This window comes from Eublepharis macularius, chromosome 8, assembly GCF_028583425.1.
Source record: "Eublepharis macularius isolate TG4126 chromosome 8, MPM_Emac_v1.0, whole genome shotgun sequence".
Classification (NCBI taxonomy): Eukaryota; Metazoa; Chordata; class Lepidosauria; order Squamata; family Eublepharidae; genus Eublepharis; species Eublepharis macularius.
Genome location: NC_072797.1, coordinates 17,890,001 through 17,910,060, shown reverse-complemented (window position 1 = coordinate 17,910,060; position 20,060 = coordinate 17,890,001). Strand labels below are relative to the sequence as shown.

Genomic DNA, 20,060 nt, shown 5'->3' with positions numbered 1-20,060 from the left:
AGAGCTGATGAAGAGCAAGTATAAGGAAGCACCATATGAATCCTTGAAGGCTGCCTTCAGATGATATTGATGTAGAAGAGAAGAGGTTATACTTAGCCAAAAGCGCTGGGATTTAATTACATTTGAATGACTAGAGTTTAAATACATTAACATTTTTTGCATTATCTTTAGATTGCAATGTTTTAATTTAAATGCAAACTAAGTAAAATGTAATGATTTATATATACACTTTTGTGCGTAATCATTGAGACAGCAAATTGATTTTCTTTTCGGAACATTATTTCATTGAAATACTTAATAAATACTGTTTTATACATTATAGTGAATGTCTTGTTATAATACCAAGTTATTCTTCATAGGGGTGGGCAGGAGGAGAGGAAGACAAACCCAGGCAACTGGGGTATTAAAATGATTATGATAATAACAGGGGTATAGAAACACACTATTAGATCTGTTAGGTCTTGTCCATGGTTTAGCTAAAGAGAATATATAGATACAAAAGATCCGGATTGTTAGTCTCTGCAAGATTTCAAATTGTTCATAAACAAGCAGTGTATTTGTATTGTGTAGGCATACATTTTTCTTCTTCAGTGTTCCAAGATAAAACGTGGATGAGATTGCAAAGAATTTTTAATGGCATGTTTGATCATTGCATGTGGCTGCCCATGAAGAAAGTTATTTCTAAACTACCATAATTTCCCACACTTTGTTCATTGTATATAAGAGGGGATTGTGTGTTTTTTCTGTTTAAAGAAGGGAAGGGAAGATATCTAAATTTTAGAAATTTTAACAGGATCAGATTGGGGTCTTTGGCAGTATGAAAATTCAAGATTAAGTCATATTTAGACAGTATCATCCCCCATGGTATGAACTTCGGGATATTACCACCATGCATAGAAGAAAGTGGTTATCTGGCCATACTTCTTCTGGCTTTATGGTATGAAGTGAGGGCAAACTCTTTGTAGCTTTGCAGGAGTTGTGTACCACTGAATAATTATTTTGAATAGTGTTTCTTGTCTGTTGGTACATACCTGTTGGTTGTTCCCTAAATCAAATTCTGAACATGGCTCCTTTGTATGGAACAAAAAAAAATTGGAAGAGGCACCCTGGTATAGGAGGAAATTTTATACCATGTTTACCAACAAACAAACAAAAAACCTCCCAATATGGAATGAAAAAATAAGTGGTTTAAAAAAAACCCCAAATCTCAAAACTGTTGTATGTCTACAGCAAATTGGAAAAATAAAGGTCCTCAGATATGCTGTACATTTTTAATGAATGAAATGTTTTGTAAGATAAGATATATCTCACTTAAGAAGAGAAAATGTTTCATAGGAGGGTATTTTTTCAGTACTCCTACAATTTCCCATTTTTCCAATGGAAACATTGAAAAAGGGGGTCTCAGATGCTTTGCTAATGAGTTAGAGACCATAGACTTCACTGCTACGTTGCCTTGCGTATTATCTGTTGCTTAGAATATGTACTCCTATATACTACCTGTGCTTCATGTTATCTAGTGTCAGTCCTAGAATTGATTATGTTCTGTTTCAGCAATTCTTCAACCTTGTATTGGATCCTTGCTAATGCTGTGTCTTTGTAAAATCCTATGACACTGTATGGAAATGCCCTTGATACTGATTGTAATAATCTCACACTATGTAATCCGCCTTGAGTCTCAGTGAGAAAGATAAATATAACAACAACAACATTCGATTTATATACCACCCTTCAGGACAACTTAATGCCCACTCAGAGCGGTTTACAAAGTATGTTACTATTATCCCCACAACAAAACACCCTGTGAGGTGGGTGGGGCTGAGAGAGCTCTGAGAGAACTGTGACTGACCCAAGGTCACCCAGCTGGCTTCAAGTATAGGAGTGGGGAATCAAACTGGGCTCTCCAGATTAGAGTCCCGTGCTCTTAACCACTACACCAAACTCACAGAAAGTCCTCAGGCTTTTTCATGTTGTACATTTTGAGTGTGAAAACCCTTGCATTAAGAAGCATTTTGCGCAATCGTAAAGAGAAAATGTTTCATAGGAAATTGATTTCAGTGCTTCCTCAGATGTTCCAATTTTTATGGGGGGAAAGTCCCATCTCCCCCCCCCCCCAGATCTTCACATCTCTCATCATGATACTGAACTTTTATCGGTGTACATCTTGAGTTTCTTCTTTCAGGGTTAAAGTAGGCTTAGTGAGGTCTAGAACCATATTGTCAACATAACCATTTCATTTGTGATCATCTTTCCCAGTACTCGATATATTGTTGAAGGCTTTCACGGCTGGAGAACTATGGTTGTTGTGGATTTTCTGGGCTGTATCGCTGTGGTCTTGGCATTGTAGTTCCTGACGTTTCGCCAGCAGCTGTGACTGGCATCTTCAGAGGTGTAGCACCGGTGCTACACCTCTGAAGATGCCAGTCACAGCTGCTGGCGAAACGTCAGGAACTACAATGCCAAGACCATGGCGATACAGCCCGGAAAATCCACAACAACCATCATTTCCCAGTACTATTTTGATGTTTCTGTTACTCCTCATAGCAATTGCTGATGGTTTCATACCAGGGCAGACAACAGGGGACAGAGGACATCTTTGCTTGGTGCCTCTCTGAACTTCAAAGCTGAGAGACTATTGCTTATTAGTTGTCAGTAATGCTCTGGGATTAGCGCAGTTTGTCCGCCTTGTGTGGAAGGCGTTTCAGTGAAACTCTATTTTCAACAGTACAATCTTAAGTTGAGTTACATCCTTCTAAGTCCATTGAACTCAGTGGGCTCAGAAGCATACCTTGATTAGGAACTGCACTGTTAGTTGTACTGCTAGTCCATGTAGTCCTTCTCAGCATTCATTGTCATTACTGCCAATGGATATTTTAAGACCTCTCCAACAGACATGTTTTTATTAATTTCATGGCAGCCTGACATGGTTCATATGAATGTAGTTCTCAGTTATGCTGTTTAATCTCTGGACAAGTATTGTGGTGAAGATTTTTGACTAATAATTAATCAGAGATCTGGGCCCCTGCGAAGATGGCACGGGACCTATCTTAAGGAAAAACCACATTTCTGGATTCCAGCCTTGAGGAAGAAATGGTGTTATTATTGTCATGGTGGTATTAAACAGCATTGCTGGTCTTGGAGAGAGCTCCTGCTTGAATTCAGATGTGAAAGCTGAAGCGTTCCTAACTTTTAAGGTGGTAATTGGTAATTCTAATTCTTCATCTGCAGTTGGGCTGACTATTACTGGCGTTCCTCTGATAGTATGATAATTTAGAATTATCTACATAGGTTTTAAAAATTTTTTTGGTTAATGTTAGATTTTTCTGTTGCGGGCAGCTGTGAGTAATATTTTGTAAAGGCTTGGCTATTTACTTGGGTTTGGATGACTGTCATCTGAGAGTAGCTGAATTTGTTTATATTTCTATAGATGTTTTGCTTTCTCAGCTGCCATTCTAGGAGCCTGCTAAGTCTGGCTCCTTGTTCATAATATTCTTGTTATGTGAACAGACCCCTTTGGCTTTGTTTATTTCCAAAACTGGTCCTTATAAATGCTGGTGTGGAACCACAGCATGTGTGTTTTTCATTCAGAAGGTGCATTTCACCGAGATTTAAGCTTATTTTTGTTAGTCCTTGTTTTGTCTTCCTGAATGCAGCGGAGATAAACCAGCCTACTAGCTACTGCTGTAAAGGCCTCCAATACTGAAAAAGTAAGCCATTTCAGATGTAACTTTTTTTTAAAAAAATAAGAGAGTGCAATATACCGTGGTTGACTTGAGTTGTCGAGATTGGGGTTTTGAGAAAAGCGTTTAGTCTCCAGGATTTGGTATTGGGTTTCTACTGGGCTAAGGAGATCCAAGAGTAATCAGACCAAGCGACCCAAGAGATATGTGATCCCTGAAGATTGGGGAGAAGAACATTAGAAAGTAAAATAGGGTCTATCCTAGTTATGTGTTATGGATCAAGATATACGTTCTTTGTCATATAAACTTAGATCTGCCCACCAATCGCTTTTGACTTCCTTCCGTTCAGAGGGCAGCCTTGGCCACAGTAAGATGACAAGCATCTTCTGTTGCTTGTCCAATTTGCTGAAATACCTCCCCAGAAGATGTAAGGAAGATTTCTTCATTGTTAGGAGGCTTCCAGAATATTTTAGGTAGCTTATAGTTACAGTTGAGGAACTCAACGTGAACATCACATCTTCTGGAGTTGATAAATGAGGACTGGAAAATTGTTAATTTCAATAAATTGTTTATAATAATGACCCTCAGAATAAAATAATTTCACAAACTGTAATAAATGAATATGTGGTTCAATTAATAACAAGAATTCCACTCCCTCATGCAGTTCACAATTCCACATTAAAATTATTCCCTCAAAAAAAAAGGAACATACAGGGCTTTTTTCAGCGGGAATGCGGTGGAACGGAGTTCCGGCACCTCTTAAAAATGGTCACATGGCCTGTGGCCCCGCCCCCTGATCTCCAGACAGAGGGGAGTTCAGATTGCCCTCCGCGCTGCCAACCGGCACGGAGGGCAATCTGAACTCCCCTCTGTTTGGAGATCAGGGGGCAGGGCCACTGGCCATGTGACCATTTTTGCTGAGGGCAATTTAAACTTTAAAAAGTTCCCCCCTTGTTCCAGCTGACCCAAAGTGACATCATCTTGTGTACTTGAGTTCCACCACCTCTTTTCCCAGAAAAAAAGCCCTGGGAACACACATAAAAGGGAAGCAATTTTAAAATGAAGTAAGGACATTATTTATTTATTTAAAAATGCAAATGCCACCTCTGCAGAGAACCTGTTCTAGACAGCACACAATAAAATAATTAAACAGCATAAAAATAATTAAAATTAAACTATTAAACACGCAGAAATAAAACTCCAAATAATAGAACTCTCAAGAAAGATGTATACGTACAGTCTTAGATGCTAACCATTGCAAGCAAAATCCAAAATAATTCACCTTATCCAGTATCCTCTGATTTTCCTAGATGCGTCTGCCAATCATCAGAAATTCTAACAAAATCTTCTGGTAGGAATAAATCCTTTAAAGAGAAGCTTTGCTGTTTAGTGACTCCCATGGATGGGGAATTAGAGAAAGGAATCATTCCTGCTCCCCCCTCCCCCATTTTCTGTGTTTAAAGTTTTTAATTTTGGTTTTTACTTTGGATCCAATATGGCCTTCATGTGTCAAATGTCTCTTTGCAGAATCCTGTTTATTTAATTTTTTTCTCTCCTATAAATTAGTTTACAAAGCAAGATTCATACGCAATACAAATTTAAATGAAAGCATACAACCCAACAAGTCTTCATTCTAAACATAAAGCGAATGCCACAGGCTGCAAGCTGTGGACTACTAGCAAGGTCCAAGAGTCCTTTGGCTTGTACCAGTAGCTCATACCTCTGCAAAAGGGGCAGACACTCAACCACAGTTCATACTCACTTGGCTGGAATGTTCTCAATTCCCTCCTCTTCTCCTACTGAGAAACACTTAGGCAATATTACCTTGTACGCAATACATATTTATTTGCTTTAAATTTTGTAATCCACCTCTCCCAAAGATTGAGGCCGTTTACAAAGCAAATTAGAAACATATTTAAATCAGTGTGCCTAAGCTGTAAAAATTGCCTGAACCTCAAACCAATCAATTTGAAACATCAACATAGGAATATGATTAGGTAACCACAGTGGAAAGGAATGGAAGCAATTTGTATATACAAATTATTTGTTTTACAGGGTGTTTTGGATTGGATGTGTAACTGGGAATTCCAACAAGACCTTTAGGCGAGCACTTTCATCCACTTTGAACAGTGGTCTGGCCAAGCAAGATACTGTATCTTAAAATTCGGTGTTGTGGGCTTGTTAATTAGTATGCTTTGTCTCTCCCACATACACATGAACAAACATGAAGCGGTCTTACACTGATTCAGACCCTTGGTCTATCGAGGTCAGAATTGTTTACTCAGGCTCATAATGACTCTCCAGGGTTCCAGACAGAGGTCTTTCACATTACCTGCTACTTACTCCTTTCCACTGGAGTTGCCAAGGATTGGACTTGGAAGCTGTGCATGCCAAGCAGGTGCTCTGCCACTGAGCCACAGACTCCTCCCCGTTAATGATTATTATGGTATTCATGATGCTACCATAATCCCTTCACTTTTTGCTGGTTGTGTACAACGAAGTACACATGTGCACGTACTGAAATGCCATCCGTCTCACTGATGAGCCTTTATTCTTGTGCTGTTCCATCACAACTTGTCTTTGTGCTAATTTTTATTATTATTTAAGGAATGCATAGAAAATATCTGCCACCTATGATTATATAAGCACAATATTTCGGTCAAAATACCGTTTTTTCCCCTAACAAGCAGCTGCTATGTCTTAAGCTTATAGCAAAAAGTACAAATTTATTTCTGTTGTCTTAATACCCAAGTCAGACTGCATTACAAGTAATTTGTGGTGTCATTGAAGACCAATATTACTACCTCCTGTGCAAATATGAAATGATGGAAACTCCATAGAACATATAATGTTCTTCTTTTTATTACATCTACTTTATTCTCCCTCATACATGCTCAGTTGATAAATGTATATGCATATATTATTTATCTGTTCTTGTAAAGAGGATGCATAATTGCCTATTAAATATGTTAATTGCATAAATATATCTTGCTCAATCTCATTTTCTTTTCTGTTTATAAAATAAATGTTTTAGTTAAATTGGGCGGCATGCTGGTAAGTGAAAATAGTACCAATGGTTTTAAGCTTTGTAAACACCTTAGAATTGTGGAAAACACATTTGCTTAAAATGAGGATGACTTTCACAACAGGAGAGAATTAGGAAGAGTTCTCTGCAGATCAGTTGTGCTCTAGAAATGTTTCCCAGATGAAGAACCCCTGCTTCTCTCCCTTTGAGATTGGGGTCTAATGCTTCTGAATTTGGTGGCTGCAGCTACAGGCTCTTTAATGAAAAGCTTCAAACTTCCATGATAGCCAGATTCTGAAGATAAGTTATGCAGCTTAATCAGATGTCCTTTTATTTGCTTTGCAGAATGTATTTCGTTTTGCAAACTAGAATATCAAGATTTGACAGAGAGAATGATTCTGTTGTTCTCCTTGCCCCAAACTTTGGGGTTGAGAGAAGGTGAATAAATTTATTGTTCCAAGCAGCTATGAAGCCACACCAGTTGAAAAGCAGCTTACAAGTTTAATAAATAAACAGATATATTACATTTAGAACAAAGCAGTAGAAGCAAGAAAACCAAGCATCTAGCCTTTGGAGGGAGATAGTGAGCATTGTCCTCAGCAAATGCTTCTTACAATTTTCCAAGCTGTTTCTTGAAGCCATGAGGGCTAGAAGACTTCTTGTGAAAAAAACAGATTAAAAAGGAGATGCTGATAATTCTTTGTGTACCTGGCTTAAAGCTTGCTTTTTGTATAAGGGTGGATAGAATAGATAGAGTGCTGCCAAAGACCTATTGCTCAATCATAACAGCATTGGCAAAGCACTGCCAAGTGGGTTGTTGACTGAGTAGACAAACTTAAGTGAATTTATAATTTAGTTGATTAATATTTTTTTTTAAGTGCCAGAATTTTGGCACAACTTGGTAACATTTATCCAACACTTGAACTTCCTTCCTGTGTTTGGCAGCTTTAAACATAGCTGGTTCCACCAAATGTCAGGCATTTATTTTCATTTACATCTGTGTATTTTAGGGCTCAGAGTAGCAACTGAAAGGGCATTTCCATTCACTACTTCCCCTGTAGAAAGTAATGGCATACGCTTTGAATCTGTAAACACAAAATAGAGTCAGTGAATTCTTAAGAGTAATAGTACTTTACTATACTTGCAAACAAACTTGTTTTGCTAAATGAAGTCCTTCTGTCTGTGATGGTACATCTTATCCTTGCTTATGGCATTGTTTTTCATACTTTTCAAAAGTCAGCCTCTCTTCTCAGCTTAATTACTTTCCATTTTTCTCAACCTGTTGCCAACCGCTTATTGTATAGGTGAGTATGTACATATTTTTGTACACAGTTATGTACATCATCCTTACTGTCAAGCGCAAGGCCTGTGAATGAGTTGGGGCACGAACCCATCACTTGAGTCATGGGAGTGGAGCAAGACATCTCCTAAAACTATTCACCAGGAAGCACTATTACAATAAAGTGGTAGTTCTTCCCAAATAGACTGGGATGGTGATGTAAGCAGACAAAAGTCATTCCCCCCTTCCTAGAACCCATTGTTTTGTATCTATCACATTTTTATCCTGATTTTCCTTTTAGGTGTTTAGGGCAGCGTGTGTACTTCCTTCTTTCAGTTTATCCATTAGGCTAAGAGAGTGACTGGTCCAAGGTCACCTGGTGAGGTTCATTTGAAATATGGTCTTCCAAGCTCTTGAACAATGAATAACCTCTGGTGAGAAACATTCAGCACATCTATTTGTGGATGTTAGTGGAAAGAAAGCTCTATTTACATCAGGATTCTCTAGAATGTCGCAGATGCAGCTGTCTAGGGTTCCCAGATACCTCCGATGAGGTCTTCTTCATCAGTTCTTCACTGCAGGTCTGTGGCATGCTCTCATCTGAACAATACTTTAATTAATTAATTAAAATGTTTTTATTCCACCTTATCTCCCTAGACTGGTGCTTAAGAGAGCAACAACAGGTTGTGTAAAACATAACAGTCCAAAATTAAAAAACACAAAAACTGAAAAAGCACAGCCATGTGTGCCCAAATAATTTACCCTACAGCACACCTGGAGAGGGGTTGTTTTAGATGCCTTCCAAAATGCAGTAAGTGAAGGTTCCCTCTGTACTAATTCTGGTAGGCCATTCCAAAGAACTGGTCCTACCACAGAAAAAAGGCCACGATTCTTTCCATATGTACACAATCTTCAGAGAGGGCACTGTAAGAACAAATAATAATATTTGATTTATATACCGTCCTTCAGGACAACCTAACACCCACTCAGAGTGGTTTACACTCTATTATCCTCATGACAATAAGCCTGTGAGGTAGGTGGGGCTGAGAGAACTCCGAGAAGCTGTGGGGAATCAAACCCGGTTCTCCAGATTAGAGTCCTACTGCTCTTAATTACTACTTCAGACTGGCTCCATGACCTTGGGCCAGTTATACACTCTTTGCCTAACCAACTTGCAGGGTTGGTTGAGGATAAAATGGAGGTGAAGAGAATGACGTAAGTGGCTTTACATCCCCATTGAGGAAAAACAGGCAGTTATAAATGAAGTAAATAAATAAATAAATAAATAAATATGTTAGTTTTAAGATTTTAGGAATGGCTTTGTTTTGAACTTCTTTAGTCATCTCTCACTTTTATGCTTATCTTTCCATTTCTGTAAAATGTAAATGTTTATAATCACTTGCCAAATGTACCTCAAAAACCTTTCTTCATTCTAGCACACCACAAATGTAGCATAAGCTGGAAATCATAAGATATTTTATAATGTGTATTATTATTCTTTTAAAACGAATGAGGCTCTTTGGTCCTCCAGGTGTTTTAGTGATCTGATTCTAGAATTGCACACCTTAAAATCTTTAATTTAAATTTATTAATGATGAATGGCTCCCTAATAATCTTTGTATCCATCTGACCTTAAAAAACTCTTCCCTCTACTGAATTCAATCTATATTTTCTTATTAGCCAGTGGAAAACTGAAGAAAAATGTGTTACCTCTTTACAGTTCCTATGCGAACAAGTGTTCAGCATTGGCATAAGAAACAGGTCTGCAGGTAGAAGTCCTGCTGCACATTTGATTTCTGACAGCTCTTTGGGACTGGCATTTTTCAAATTTGGAAGCATGGCTGGTACATAAGGACTTTAAGACTCTAGCTAACCATGTTCATGACTGCATTTTTAAGCATTCTGGGGATTCCCTTCTTCCACTTTACTTTATTAAGAATGATGCATGTGTCGAGTACTTCATAAGCCCAAACGCTTATATGGGTTCTTGAATATAGATTTAGCAAATTAAATTTAGATGCCAATTCTTCTTCTTTTTAATGGCATTTTCATGATCAATACCGACACTGAATATGATGCTATAATTCATTATGGTTACTTATTCTGTAAAATAAACTACATAATGTATCTAAACCACAGCATTAACCTGGTTATTTCTTTACGTCTTATGGGAACCCTAGCGCTCTCCCTGGATTCCAGTGATGTATTGAGGCTGTGCTGCCAACTTTTAATGAGATTACTAATGTGGCGTAACCGTGTAGCAAATTATTAAATGCTATTCCATATGATTATTCAGTTTATTTTAGTAATTTAAGATTTTCCCTCATTATAAATCAGACTGTGCCGAGATTATTGTTATTAACTCAAAGTTAAATGAAGGCCAAAATTTAAGTATTCAGTCATGTAAATACAAACCTGAGTGGACAAATCATGGCAGAAAATCCAGAATTGTGCTCTGAATGCCATGAACAATAAGATGACTTAATAGGTTTCTTCTCTCCCTAGATTTTAAGAATATGGCATTTGCTTTTCTAAACATATTTTTATTGCTCCCATTTCATGATTGTATGCTCTCCAGGTCCTTGTTTTGCCTAACAGATACTTATTTCAGTTTTGCTGGTAACTAATCTTGCCATTTTTTTAAAAAATCGACTTTAGGAATTCATTATCTAGCTTTAATTACTTGAGCACAGTTCTTCCTAATATTTCATGGCCTGCTAAGCCAAACATCGTGGCATTATTACTGTGCTGGTAAGAAGTTGGCACACTTAACTAAAATAATAATCAAGACCACCTGCTCAGAGTGTTGTGATTGAATCAGATGAGGACTGCTTTGCTTAAGTTGGTCAGAACTAGAGACGTCACAGAAACACTTCATCTGTTGATATTCGTAGGTGATGGTCGAATAGCTTTCATGACTGATGATTCATCATGTTATAGGGGACATTTTGGACACCCTGCAGTAGCAGCTTCAGGATGATTTTTCTAATTTAATTTATCTGTATGGAAAACATCTCTTCCATCACTGTTCAGTTCATGGCGTGAGTTATTTTGCTAATGGAACTTATGCCGGGAGTTCTGTTAAGTATGAATGGTTGAGGAGATGTGGTTGATGATAATTCCTTGCCTGGGTTTCAAATGCTGCTGAACTATCAAAAGGAACAAAAGGCTTTTACAGGAGGCTTCCATGGTAGGTAGGGCTATGTAATGCCACTTAGGTAAAGAAAGATGGGAGCCAGTCCCTCTCTCTCACGTTTCTGATCAGTGATGTTGGTCTTCTTCATTTCCTATGCATGTAGTACAGCTTTAACTACAGCGCCGTGATTCGTGTATCATTGCAGTTATAAAGCAATTTGTTTGCATGCCACTCACATTCTGTAGAGTATTGCCAAGAGCCAAAACACAACAGAACTAGTTCCATAAATCTAAGTGGGCATCATAAACATATCTGGTTCTCAACATGTTCAAATCTGTGTTGTGTAGTGGTTAGATATTTCAGATTAGGAACTGGGAGACCCAGGTTCAAATCCTTCTTCTGCCATGGAAACTCACTGGGTGACCATGGGCTAGCCAGGCACACTCAGCCTAACCCACCCTCAGGGTAGTTGTGAAGATAAAATTGACAACAATGTAAGGTATTTTGGGTACCCATTGTGAAGAAAGTCATGGTATAAACGAAGTAAATAAATATTAAACTTAGCTGAAGATGGGGTAGGTTGTTGATGGGTGGTAAGGATAAAAGGAGGCAGGGAAAGAGTAGAGGATATGAGGCCTGCCAGGAAGAGAGAAAGAGGAAATAGTGTGGGGAGGGGGTACAGAGGAAAGGGAGGTGTTGCCACGTGTCCTGGTGAGTACCTCACAGTGCAGCTGGGCCTGGGCGTAGTGGTTGGCACCACACAACTGGGCCAGAGATTCCCAGAGACAGGCTGCCCAGGGGAGGGAAGGAGGGAAATCTGGAGATGGGGGAAGGGTAAATAAGATAGGTTTGCTGGTTGATGGGAAGGAGAGAAGGAAGTGGGAAAAGGGGAGAAACTTTGGGGGCTTTCAGGGAAGAAAATAAAAATAAAAATAACATTCAATTTATATGCCACCCTTCAGGACAACTTAATGCCTACTCAGAGTGTTTTACAAAGTATGTTGTACTTGAACAACAGCATCTGATGTGTTATTGAACAACAGCATCTGACACTAAATGGGAAGGCAGCTGCTTTTGAAACTGAGTAGACTTTCAGGATGCATGTAGGTGGTATGGAGGTTAACTGTTCAAACAAATGCCCAGTATATCATTGATAAGTGTTAGCTTGATCCCTCCCAGTTTATGTACAGTATTCAGAGCTGAGTTTTACATTCATATTCTATACTATTGTGTCCAGTATTTAAACTGCTATTTGTATATAAGTCAGTATTTAGAATATGAGATGATACGTAATTTTACTATATCTTTTATTTTAGTATTTTTACTAAAATTGTTATTTTTAATATTTTAGATTGTGCTTAATAAATACCTATGAAAGTCAAATGGTCTCTCAGGGTTAGACCAAATGAAATGCCAGGAGGTCTGTGTATGATGTTCTCAGTGCCCCCTCCCTTTAAAATAAATTTTGTATTCCAATTTGATTGAAAACCATGATGACAGGGAGAAGACGGTTTTAAGCACTAGCAGTTTCCACTACACTGAGAAGCTTAAAAGGCTATCTGAACAAGCTGAACATTCAAATATACAAGTTTTGATTACATTTCATATAATTCCATTAACATTTCCAGTTGTGTGGGGCAGCTGTTTCAGCGTCTTTGAAAAATTGATAGATTTGTGACCAGTTCTTTGAGCATGCAAATAAACAAAATGTTTTTTTAACAACAAAGTACAATATGTCCATTTCAAATCTTGCCTTTATATATTTAAAAAATATATGAGATGGTTATGTGCTGCACGGCTAGGTCTATTTGTATTAATATCCTCTTTATAAAGATGATGCTCAGTCTTAGCACAATAGCGAAACACATGTGTAGACTTGCTCGGCGGGAAGGGCTGATGGTGGGAAGCAGATGGAGGGGAGGGCAGACTAAAAATCTAATATAAATAAGTAAGTAAGTAAATAAATAAATAGATAGATATGGGTACAAAACAGAAAAAGCCTGAGAGTTTCGTGTTTTGTTGCGATCCACGAATCGCACATCACAAAACTTCATGAAATTGACACGTTTGCCGAAATGATTTGTTAGTTTCATGATTCGTCAGAACCCGGGGCATTTCAACGCCCCCCTTCATATCTGGAGATGCCAAACTCGCAGGGAGACTTCAGCAGGCTCTCCTCCACCCATCCTCCCAGTTTGCAGTACATTGATTGGGAAGGGTGGGAAGTGCTGCCAGAGTGCTGGATCAGAGGAGGATGGACCGGCCGTGGTGGAGGTGGGCTGGGAAGACAGAGTGAGGGGTGGGGTGAGGTGGAGGAAAAAAGGCATCCTCACCCAAAAACCTTCCTACAGCAAGGCAAAGAGCTGGAAATAAGAGGCTTCTTATTTCCAATACCACAATACCAAATCCTTCCACACACTCTCCCACTCCAATCCCAGCAAAGAGCTGCTCCCACTCCAATTCCAGCAAAGAGCTGGAAATTAGAGGCTTCTTATTTCCAATACCACAATACCAAATCCTTCCACACACTCTCCCACTCCAATCCCAGCAAAACACTGACATAGTTCAGAACGGAAGGTCTGTGGTTGGCTGAGAGACCTACCTAACAAGGTTTGGAGGTGTGAGATTGGTGTGCCCATGGCGATAGAAGGCCCACCTTCTTGGTTGCCTAGGGGATTGACCCACAGCTCCTGGCTGTATAGAGCAGAATGGAAGCTCTCCAAATGGCTAGGAGAGCTGCTAATCAAGGGCAAGTGGTCTCTGATTGCGGTTTCCAGTGGCAATGCCTAGGGAATCAAAGGATTGGCGCCATTGTCTGCAATTGCAAATCGTTCACAAAGCTAACGAAACAGGCCCAAAAGTCGTTAATTTCGTGATAATTTCATGATAACCATGGCCCCACAAAATACTGTTTCACGACACACAAAATGGGATGAAATTTTCTTAGTGTTTCGATTCGTGCCTATGTCTACACATGTGTTATAAGTTTAATCTTGACTGTTTCCAGCAGAGGGGCATCAGGTAGCAACTTTGGCAGGGGGGGAAACTTGTTGAGAGTTGGGTTGAAACTGCTGCCAGTTACGATTAACTCCGCATGACTTGAAGAACTGTTTGTGTGATTGTACCCTTTCCAAGCACATTTAAACTTCAGTACTGCTGCAACAGGTAGAATTATTTCACTGGCTCCCTCGATTTCCAGAATTAAATTTGAGCAAACTCTGTGTGGTGAGATTGATTATTCTGCTTTTTATATTATTTACAATATGCTGCACATATTTTTGGTCTCCTTCTTGTCTCCAAGAAATAAAAATTGGAGCAGTTGTGGCCAAAAACCTTGTGAATCTTATACCATAGATAATATGAAACCGATAGCTGTATATAGTTTTATTTTTTCTGCGTGTTGGCTCAAAAATATGAAAAAACACAGCAGGTCTTTTTAAGCAAGAGATGAAGTCATTTAACAAGACAGGTTAGCTTTTTGTCTGCAATACAAGATGAAAAGAGAGACATGCAATAAGTTAGATGAGTCAGTACAGTAGCATTAGGACATAGGCACTGGAAATCATGTTTTATTTATTGTATATACTGACTTCTCCCTACTGAATTCAGGACTGTTTCACTTCAAAACAATTGTCTATGCCTAACACAAAAGGTAAAATGGAGTGAAGGGAAAAGGACAAATGAGCAAACTGTGGTACTCCCTTTTAGATTATTTATGTAACAGTTAAATAATGACCAGGTATAATGACAGCCAAGGGGAGTTCTGGGAGTGGAGGCACAAGATGGCAGTAATTTTGAGAGAGGAAAATCCATCCATACAATAGAAAACTACCAGTTGTTAATGCTATGTGTTTATTTACCTCATTTGTACCTCAGGGAGAATCCAAAGTGGCTTAAACATTGTTCTTCCCTCTCTACCTTATCCTTACAACAACTGTATCCTCACAACAACCTTCCTTCCTGCCTGATGTTTTAACATTTTTTTTTTGTATTTGTATTTTTCCAGGAGTTTTAATTGTTTTAGTGATGTGTTTTTGTTTGATTTTAGTGGTTTTTTTAAGATGTGTTTTATTATGTTTTTATTTTGTTAACTGCTTCGGTGGTCCTGATGAGGGCAGAAGGGGTGGCATATACATGTTGCAAATAAATAAAACAAAAAACAACCTTGTGATGTAAGTTAGGCTGACAATGTGTGTCACCTAACCAGTTTCCATGGCAGAATGGGGATCTAAACTGGGGTCTTCCAGGTTCTAGTCCAACATTCTAGTCCAGGCTCTAATCACTACACCTCACTGGCTCAGCGGTGCGCTTGAGAAATGAGGTGGCATACAGGCATTTGTGGGCCAACCCTGATAACAACTTAAAATCTATCTTTCCTGCACCAGACTTATTTTTTATTTTCAAGTTGTGTTGCAGAGCACACTGAACTCATTGACCTTAACACAATTTGTATCTCGTCTTTTCATAAGGAACAAATTTTTACTCAAATAAGAAAGGCTTCAGTTAATTTTTTTTTTATCTCCTCGTCAATTAATTGCAGTTCTCTGAATCATTTGACATTAGTGTATATATATTTCTCAGAAGAAACAGGCAGCCTGTATCTGAAAGAGTTTAGCTGCTTTAAAGCTCAACATTAGTAGCTCTCTTGTTGAAAGCTGTATGTTGATAGCTTTCAAGCACTGGAATTTCCTACTGTTTGAAATCCTGCACAACATGAAGCGCACAGCTATATCCTCACACATCCGTGCTAATCCAGATTTTTTTCCTACCTACATTTCACAGCAGGTCAACTGTATTTCCAGTCCACTTGATTCACCCTTAGTGTTGGCATTTTCCCCAGTGCTGCTCGCATGATGGTAATAACAGCAGCAGCAGCAATTCTATAGAGAAGGTATCTTGGTGGCATTCCAAGTGGAGGACTGTCTCCTCGAGGAGCAAGGAAACAGCACACACAGGGACGTGCACTCTTCTGGAGTTTTTCAGATGGAAACAAGCTTACTCACTCACAGATGATTAGCCACCTGGGAGCCTTGATGAACATTGAGATAGAAAGTATAGATCCCCTTGGTGGAAGGAATAAAAATAATCAAGAGCATGGTCCAATTGATTCAGACAGTTTCAAGAAAACACACATACATACCTCTTGGGCATTGGATTTCGTAGTTGGGAACTCATCTATGGACAAACCAATGATAGTAAAATTTAACCATAATTTTTTGTTTTGTTTTGTTTTAAAAAACAAAACTGGATGCGTGGGGTGGTGAGTTCACTATCAAAAACTTCTGGTCCTGTCTAAGATGCTCCTCTGGAAAATTAAATGTCTGATTATAAGGAAGCCTCTTTTTATATTTTTTTAATAGTGCCATATTCAGAATTCTGTAAAAAGCTGGAGAGCCAGCCATGTTGGCTGCATTTACTAACTCAATCCCTTGTGAGCCAGTGCACCTCAGACAACAAGCTCTTTAGCTCCCTCTTCCTCGTCTGAACAGCAACAGAGGCTTTTGGCAGCGTTCCCTTCTTATGTATCTCATCTGGTCTCTCCAGTTTGCCTGCCTCTTGGCTTGTGTACGGGAGGGAGCAGCTGAGGTAAAAGAGGGGAGAACTCTGGCTGATCCTCTGCTGTTGTTCACATCACGGGAAGTGGGTGAAATGGTCAAAGAACACTGTCTAATATGTGAGAAGATGGTAAGGGGTGTAATAAAGGAGGGTATCCTTGAAATCTAAGACTATGAGGCCAAGGTGGGCGACCTCTGGCTGCTGAATTGGCTACTCCCACTCCGTAGTGTCTTCTCTTAAGGGTACATTTCAATAGATGAATTTCTTTACTCTTGTATATTTAGAAATTTCTACTTGGTAAAACCCTAAGTACAGTCGAACGAAGCTCTGCTCAGTGTAGTAACTTGTAAGAGACTGGACCGGATGCTGAAAACCTGTATGCTTTTTGTGTAAGCCATAATATGAATCAAAAGTCAACATTTCTTGAATTTGATGTTTCAGTTCAGTTTCCATGAAATAATATATGTAGGTGTGTATAGCTACAACCATATATTTTATGAGGTCTACTGAGGTCCAAAAGGCTGATTTTGCATTTGTAGAAAAGCAAACATTCTCCTTTTATACACCAGTCAGCTTCTAACTACTTTTGTTATCTCTGGATTAGAATAGAAGTCCCTAACCTTTTTGAGCATGTCTTTAGAACCCTTTAGAATTCTGTCACAGAGTGGTGGATGCAACCACAAAATGGCTGCCACAGGACTTGAGGCTGACCACAAAATGACTGCCACAAGAGGCGGAGCCAACCACAAAATATCAGAAAGTGAGGTTATGCATAACTGTAATAGTAACTCTACAACATTTCAGTCACACGCTCTTTTTACAGGATGCCTTTTAAAATGAATTCAAAATATTTTTCTTGTACATACATATAGCTTACCTACAGTCACTCAGCAAAGATCCTTATGCTGTGGGGGCAGCTGCTCCCAAAGCAACATTTTTTAAAAACCTACTTAGCCAATGAGAAGCCTTCCTCGGCAAAAGTCCCATCTTGCCTAGGAGCCAGGCTGATTGGAAAACCAAGATTGCTGAAGGAGCTAAAACCTGCTTTGATGGCCAGGATGAGGTGGCTTCCAAGGAACTGGAGACTAGTAGCTGCAGTTTTTCAAAAGGGATATCCACCCCATATGTCTTTGGTGACCAAGATCCTGGTTGAGTTATATCTGGTTGCCTAACCCCTGTGATATTGGCAAGATATGATTGATTTTAGTGATGCCCTCAGGGAGGGGGTAAAGCTACATCATTAAGAGTCTGTTGTTTTTCCATGAGCTAATGTGTATATCAATAAATCTTTTGCTGATTTTCCAGGTGTGTGAGCAGTAACGGTTTACCCCAAGTAGAGGCTCCTATCCTGATGTGAGCAGCAAAGCCTGAGTCCACTTTACACAATAAATCTGATAATAAAGTAAACCAAATGGCTGCATCCCAATTCTGGCCAAGACCACTGTGGCATGGAGGGAAGGTGGGCTTCCTGCCTTTCCCCATGTCATTTTTCTGACCCCAAATGGTGCCATTTCAGGTCAGAAATACGTTGCAGAGGAAGGGGAGTAAGACAACAGACTTTCTTCCCCCTGCACCATGATGGTCCCATCCAGAATTGGATCTCTGTGACGCTGTTAAAAGAAGTTCCTCTGGGAATTCACTTTTACACAATGGTGGCACATTCCTAGGTAGATTCTGGGATACCATATCGTCTAGTTCAGCCCTAAAAGCTCTCCCCCTCCAGCTTCTAACTGCCATTGATGGGTCCAGAGGCCATCAGAGGATAGGTGAAGCAGCAAGGCTTGTCTTCACTGTGACTGTATATGGCAGAGAATTCCCTTCCAACGGAAAACTTTATGTTGAACATCAGGTATCACCTGTAATAGGATTTGATTCCTATATTTGTATTACATTATCCTCTGGACCCCTGGGAAGGAAACCCTTGAGAAATTCGACTAGGATTTCATCATCTTCCACCTCCCCATCAACCAGAGTTTGGACCACTGCACATAACAAACTTTCTCTCTGGGCATTGTTGTACAACTCCATACTCATAAACAATACTTTGTTTCAGTAACCCACTAGCTGCTACCATATCTTTGTACTTCCAGCTACTGGGATTCTGCTGTGGACCTGAAAATTATCATTCTTCAACAAAAGAATATCAACGGGAGATTCCACCAGGAAAACGCTAATTTAAAGTTCATCTGGATGTTTGATGCTATATCATTAGGCTTACAAACTCACTGGCTTCTTATATTATTACAACTGCTAAATTAGTTCAGTGGGTCTCAGAAGATTGTATTGTCACTGTTAGTGCTGTTGTGAATGATTAATGTTTTTATTTTATATGTAACAGCCTTGTATAGAAATGTCCCAGACTGTACTTCATCTTGCAGTTGCCTTTCGACCCCACTTTATATATATTTTCCTCTGGTCTTCATGCATGTGTATCTTATAAAGTGTGTGTATCGTATAAAGTGAACTCAAGTTCATGAAAGCTTGTTTCACTAGAAATCTGTTCTTATAAGGTACCTTCTGATTTGCATGCACTGCTTTGGGAGCCGGTTTTTGGCTGAAAAGTACAATAAGATATAAAGAAGATGAAAGAAATAATACATATTTGAAAATAACTGCGTAAGAGTTGGATCCCATTCCCACGACTGATCAGCAGAAAGTGGTGACGGTTGCCAGTCTTCCTTGCCAGTCTTTTTTGGCACCTCCAAGCAGTCCTTTTTGATCCCAAGAAAGTATATTCCCAGGGTTGCAGAACCCGCTTGTCATTTCATGCAGGCCAGGCACACAGGGATGAGGATGAAATTGCTCTTTCCTCTCTCTTCCATCAACAGAGCTCCACTGATGGAAGAAGAATAAGGGGGGAGAATTCACCCTCCTTCCAACTGTGAGCCTCCCAACTCGCATAACTATTGAGGAACCCATGGGTTCCGTGACCCTGGGTTGAAAAGGACTGGTGGGGGGAGCAGAAGGCAAGAAAGAACCGTTCAGCTCATCCTTTTCGTTCTCTTGATGGAGGACAAACCTGAGGCAGGTAAGAAGCAAGAGAAGTCAGACATCACAGTGTACAGTCTTTGCTATCACCTTGTAGGAACGTTCACTCTGCATTTCTACGGTTCCAGAATATGATATATATTCTACAATATTTGAAACATATTTTTCCCAACACTGTTCTTTCAAACAACACTCAGACAAAGTAGCAGTACAGTATATTGTCATTAGTATTACTTCTTTTGAGTCTTGGAATCTAAGAAATGTGAATTGGCTGTATAATAATTATTTTAAAACACTGCTTTAAAAGCAGTTCACTCCATCATTCTCAATGCTAGTCATTTTTTTGAGGGAGCAGTTGTTATACCAAAATGTGGCTTTCCCCCTACAAAGTTGGGGTTT

General features: G+C 39.3%; 1 protein-coding gene across 7 annotated transcripts in view; it reads left to right on the top strand.

Moving 5' to 3' along the window:
- TCF4 (transcription factor 4) overlaps positions 1 to 20,060 on the top strand; it is a 389,972-nt gene that overhangs the window by 82,908 nt on the left and 287,004 nt on the right. Inside the window, exon 1 of one of the 7 annotated variants that reach the window (XM_054986185.1) lies at positions 19,526 to 19,701. The exons of the other annotated variants lie outside the window; for them this stretch is intronic. Within the exon in view, the coding sequence (XP_054842160.1) occupies positions 19,680 to 19,701 (22 nt within the window). The 5' untranslated portion in view covers positions 19,526 to 19,679. Of the gene's footprint in view, positions 1 to 19,525; positions 19,702 to 20,060 lie in introns of those variants that run through there. 7 annotated transcript variants of the gene reach the window in all.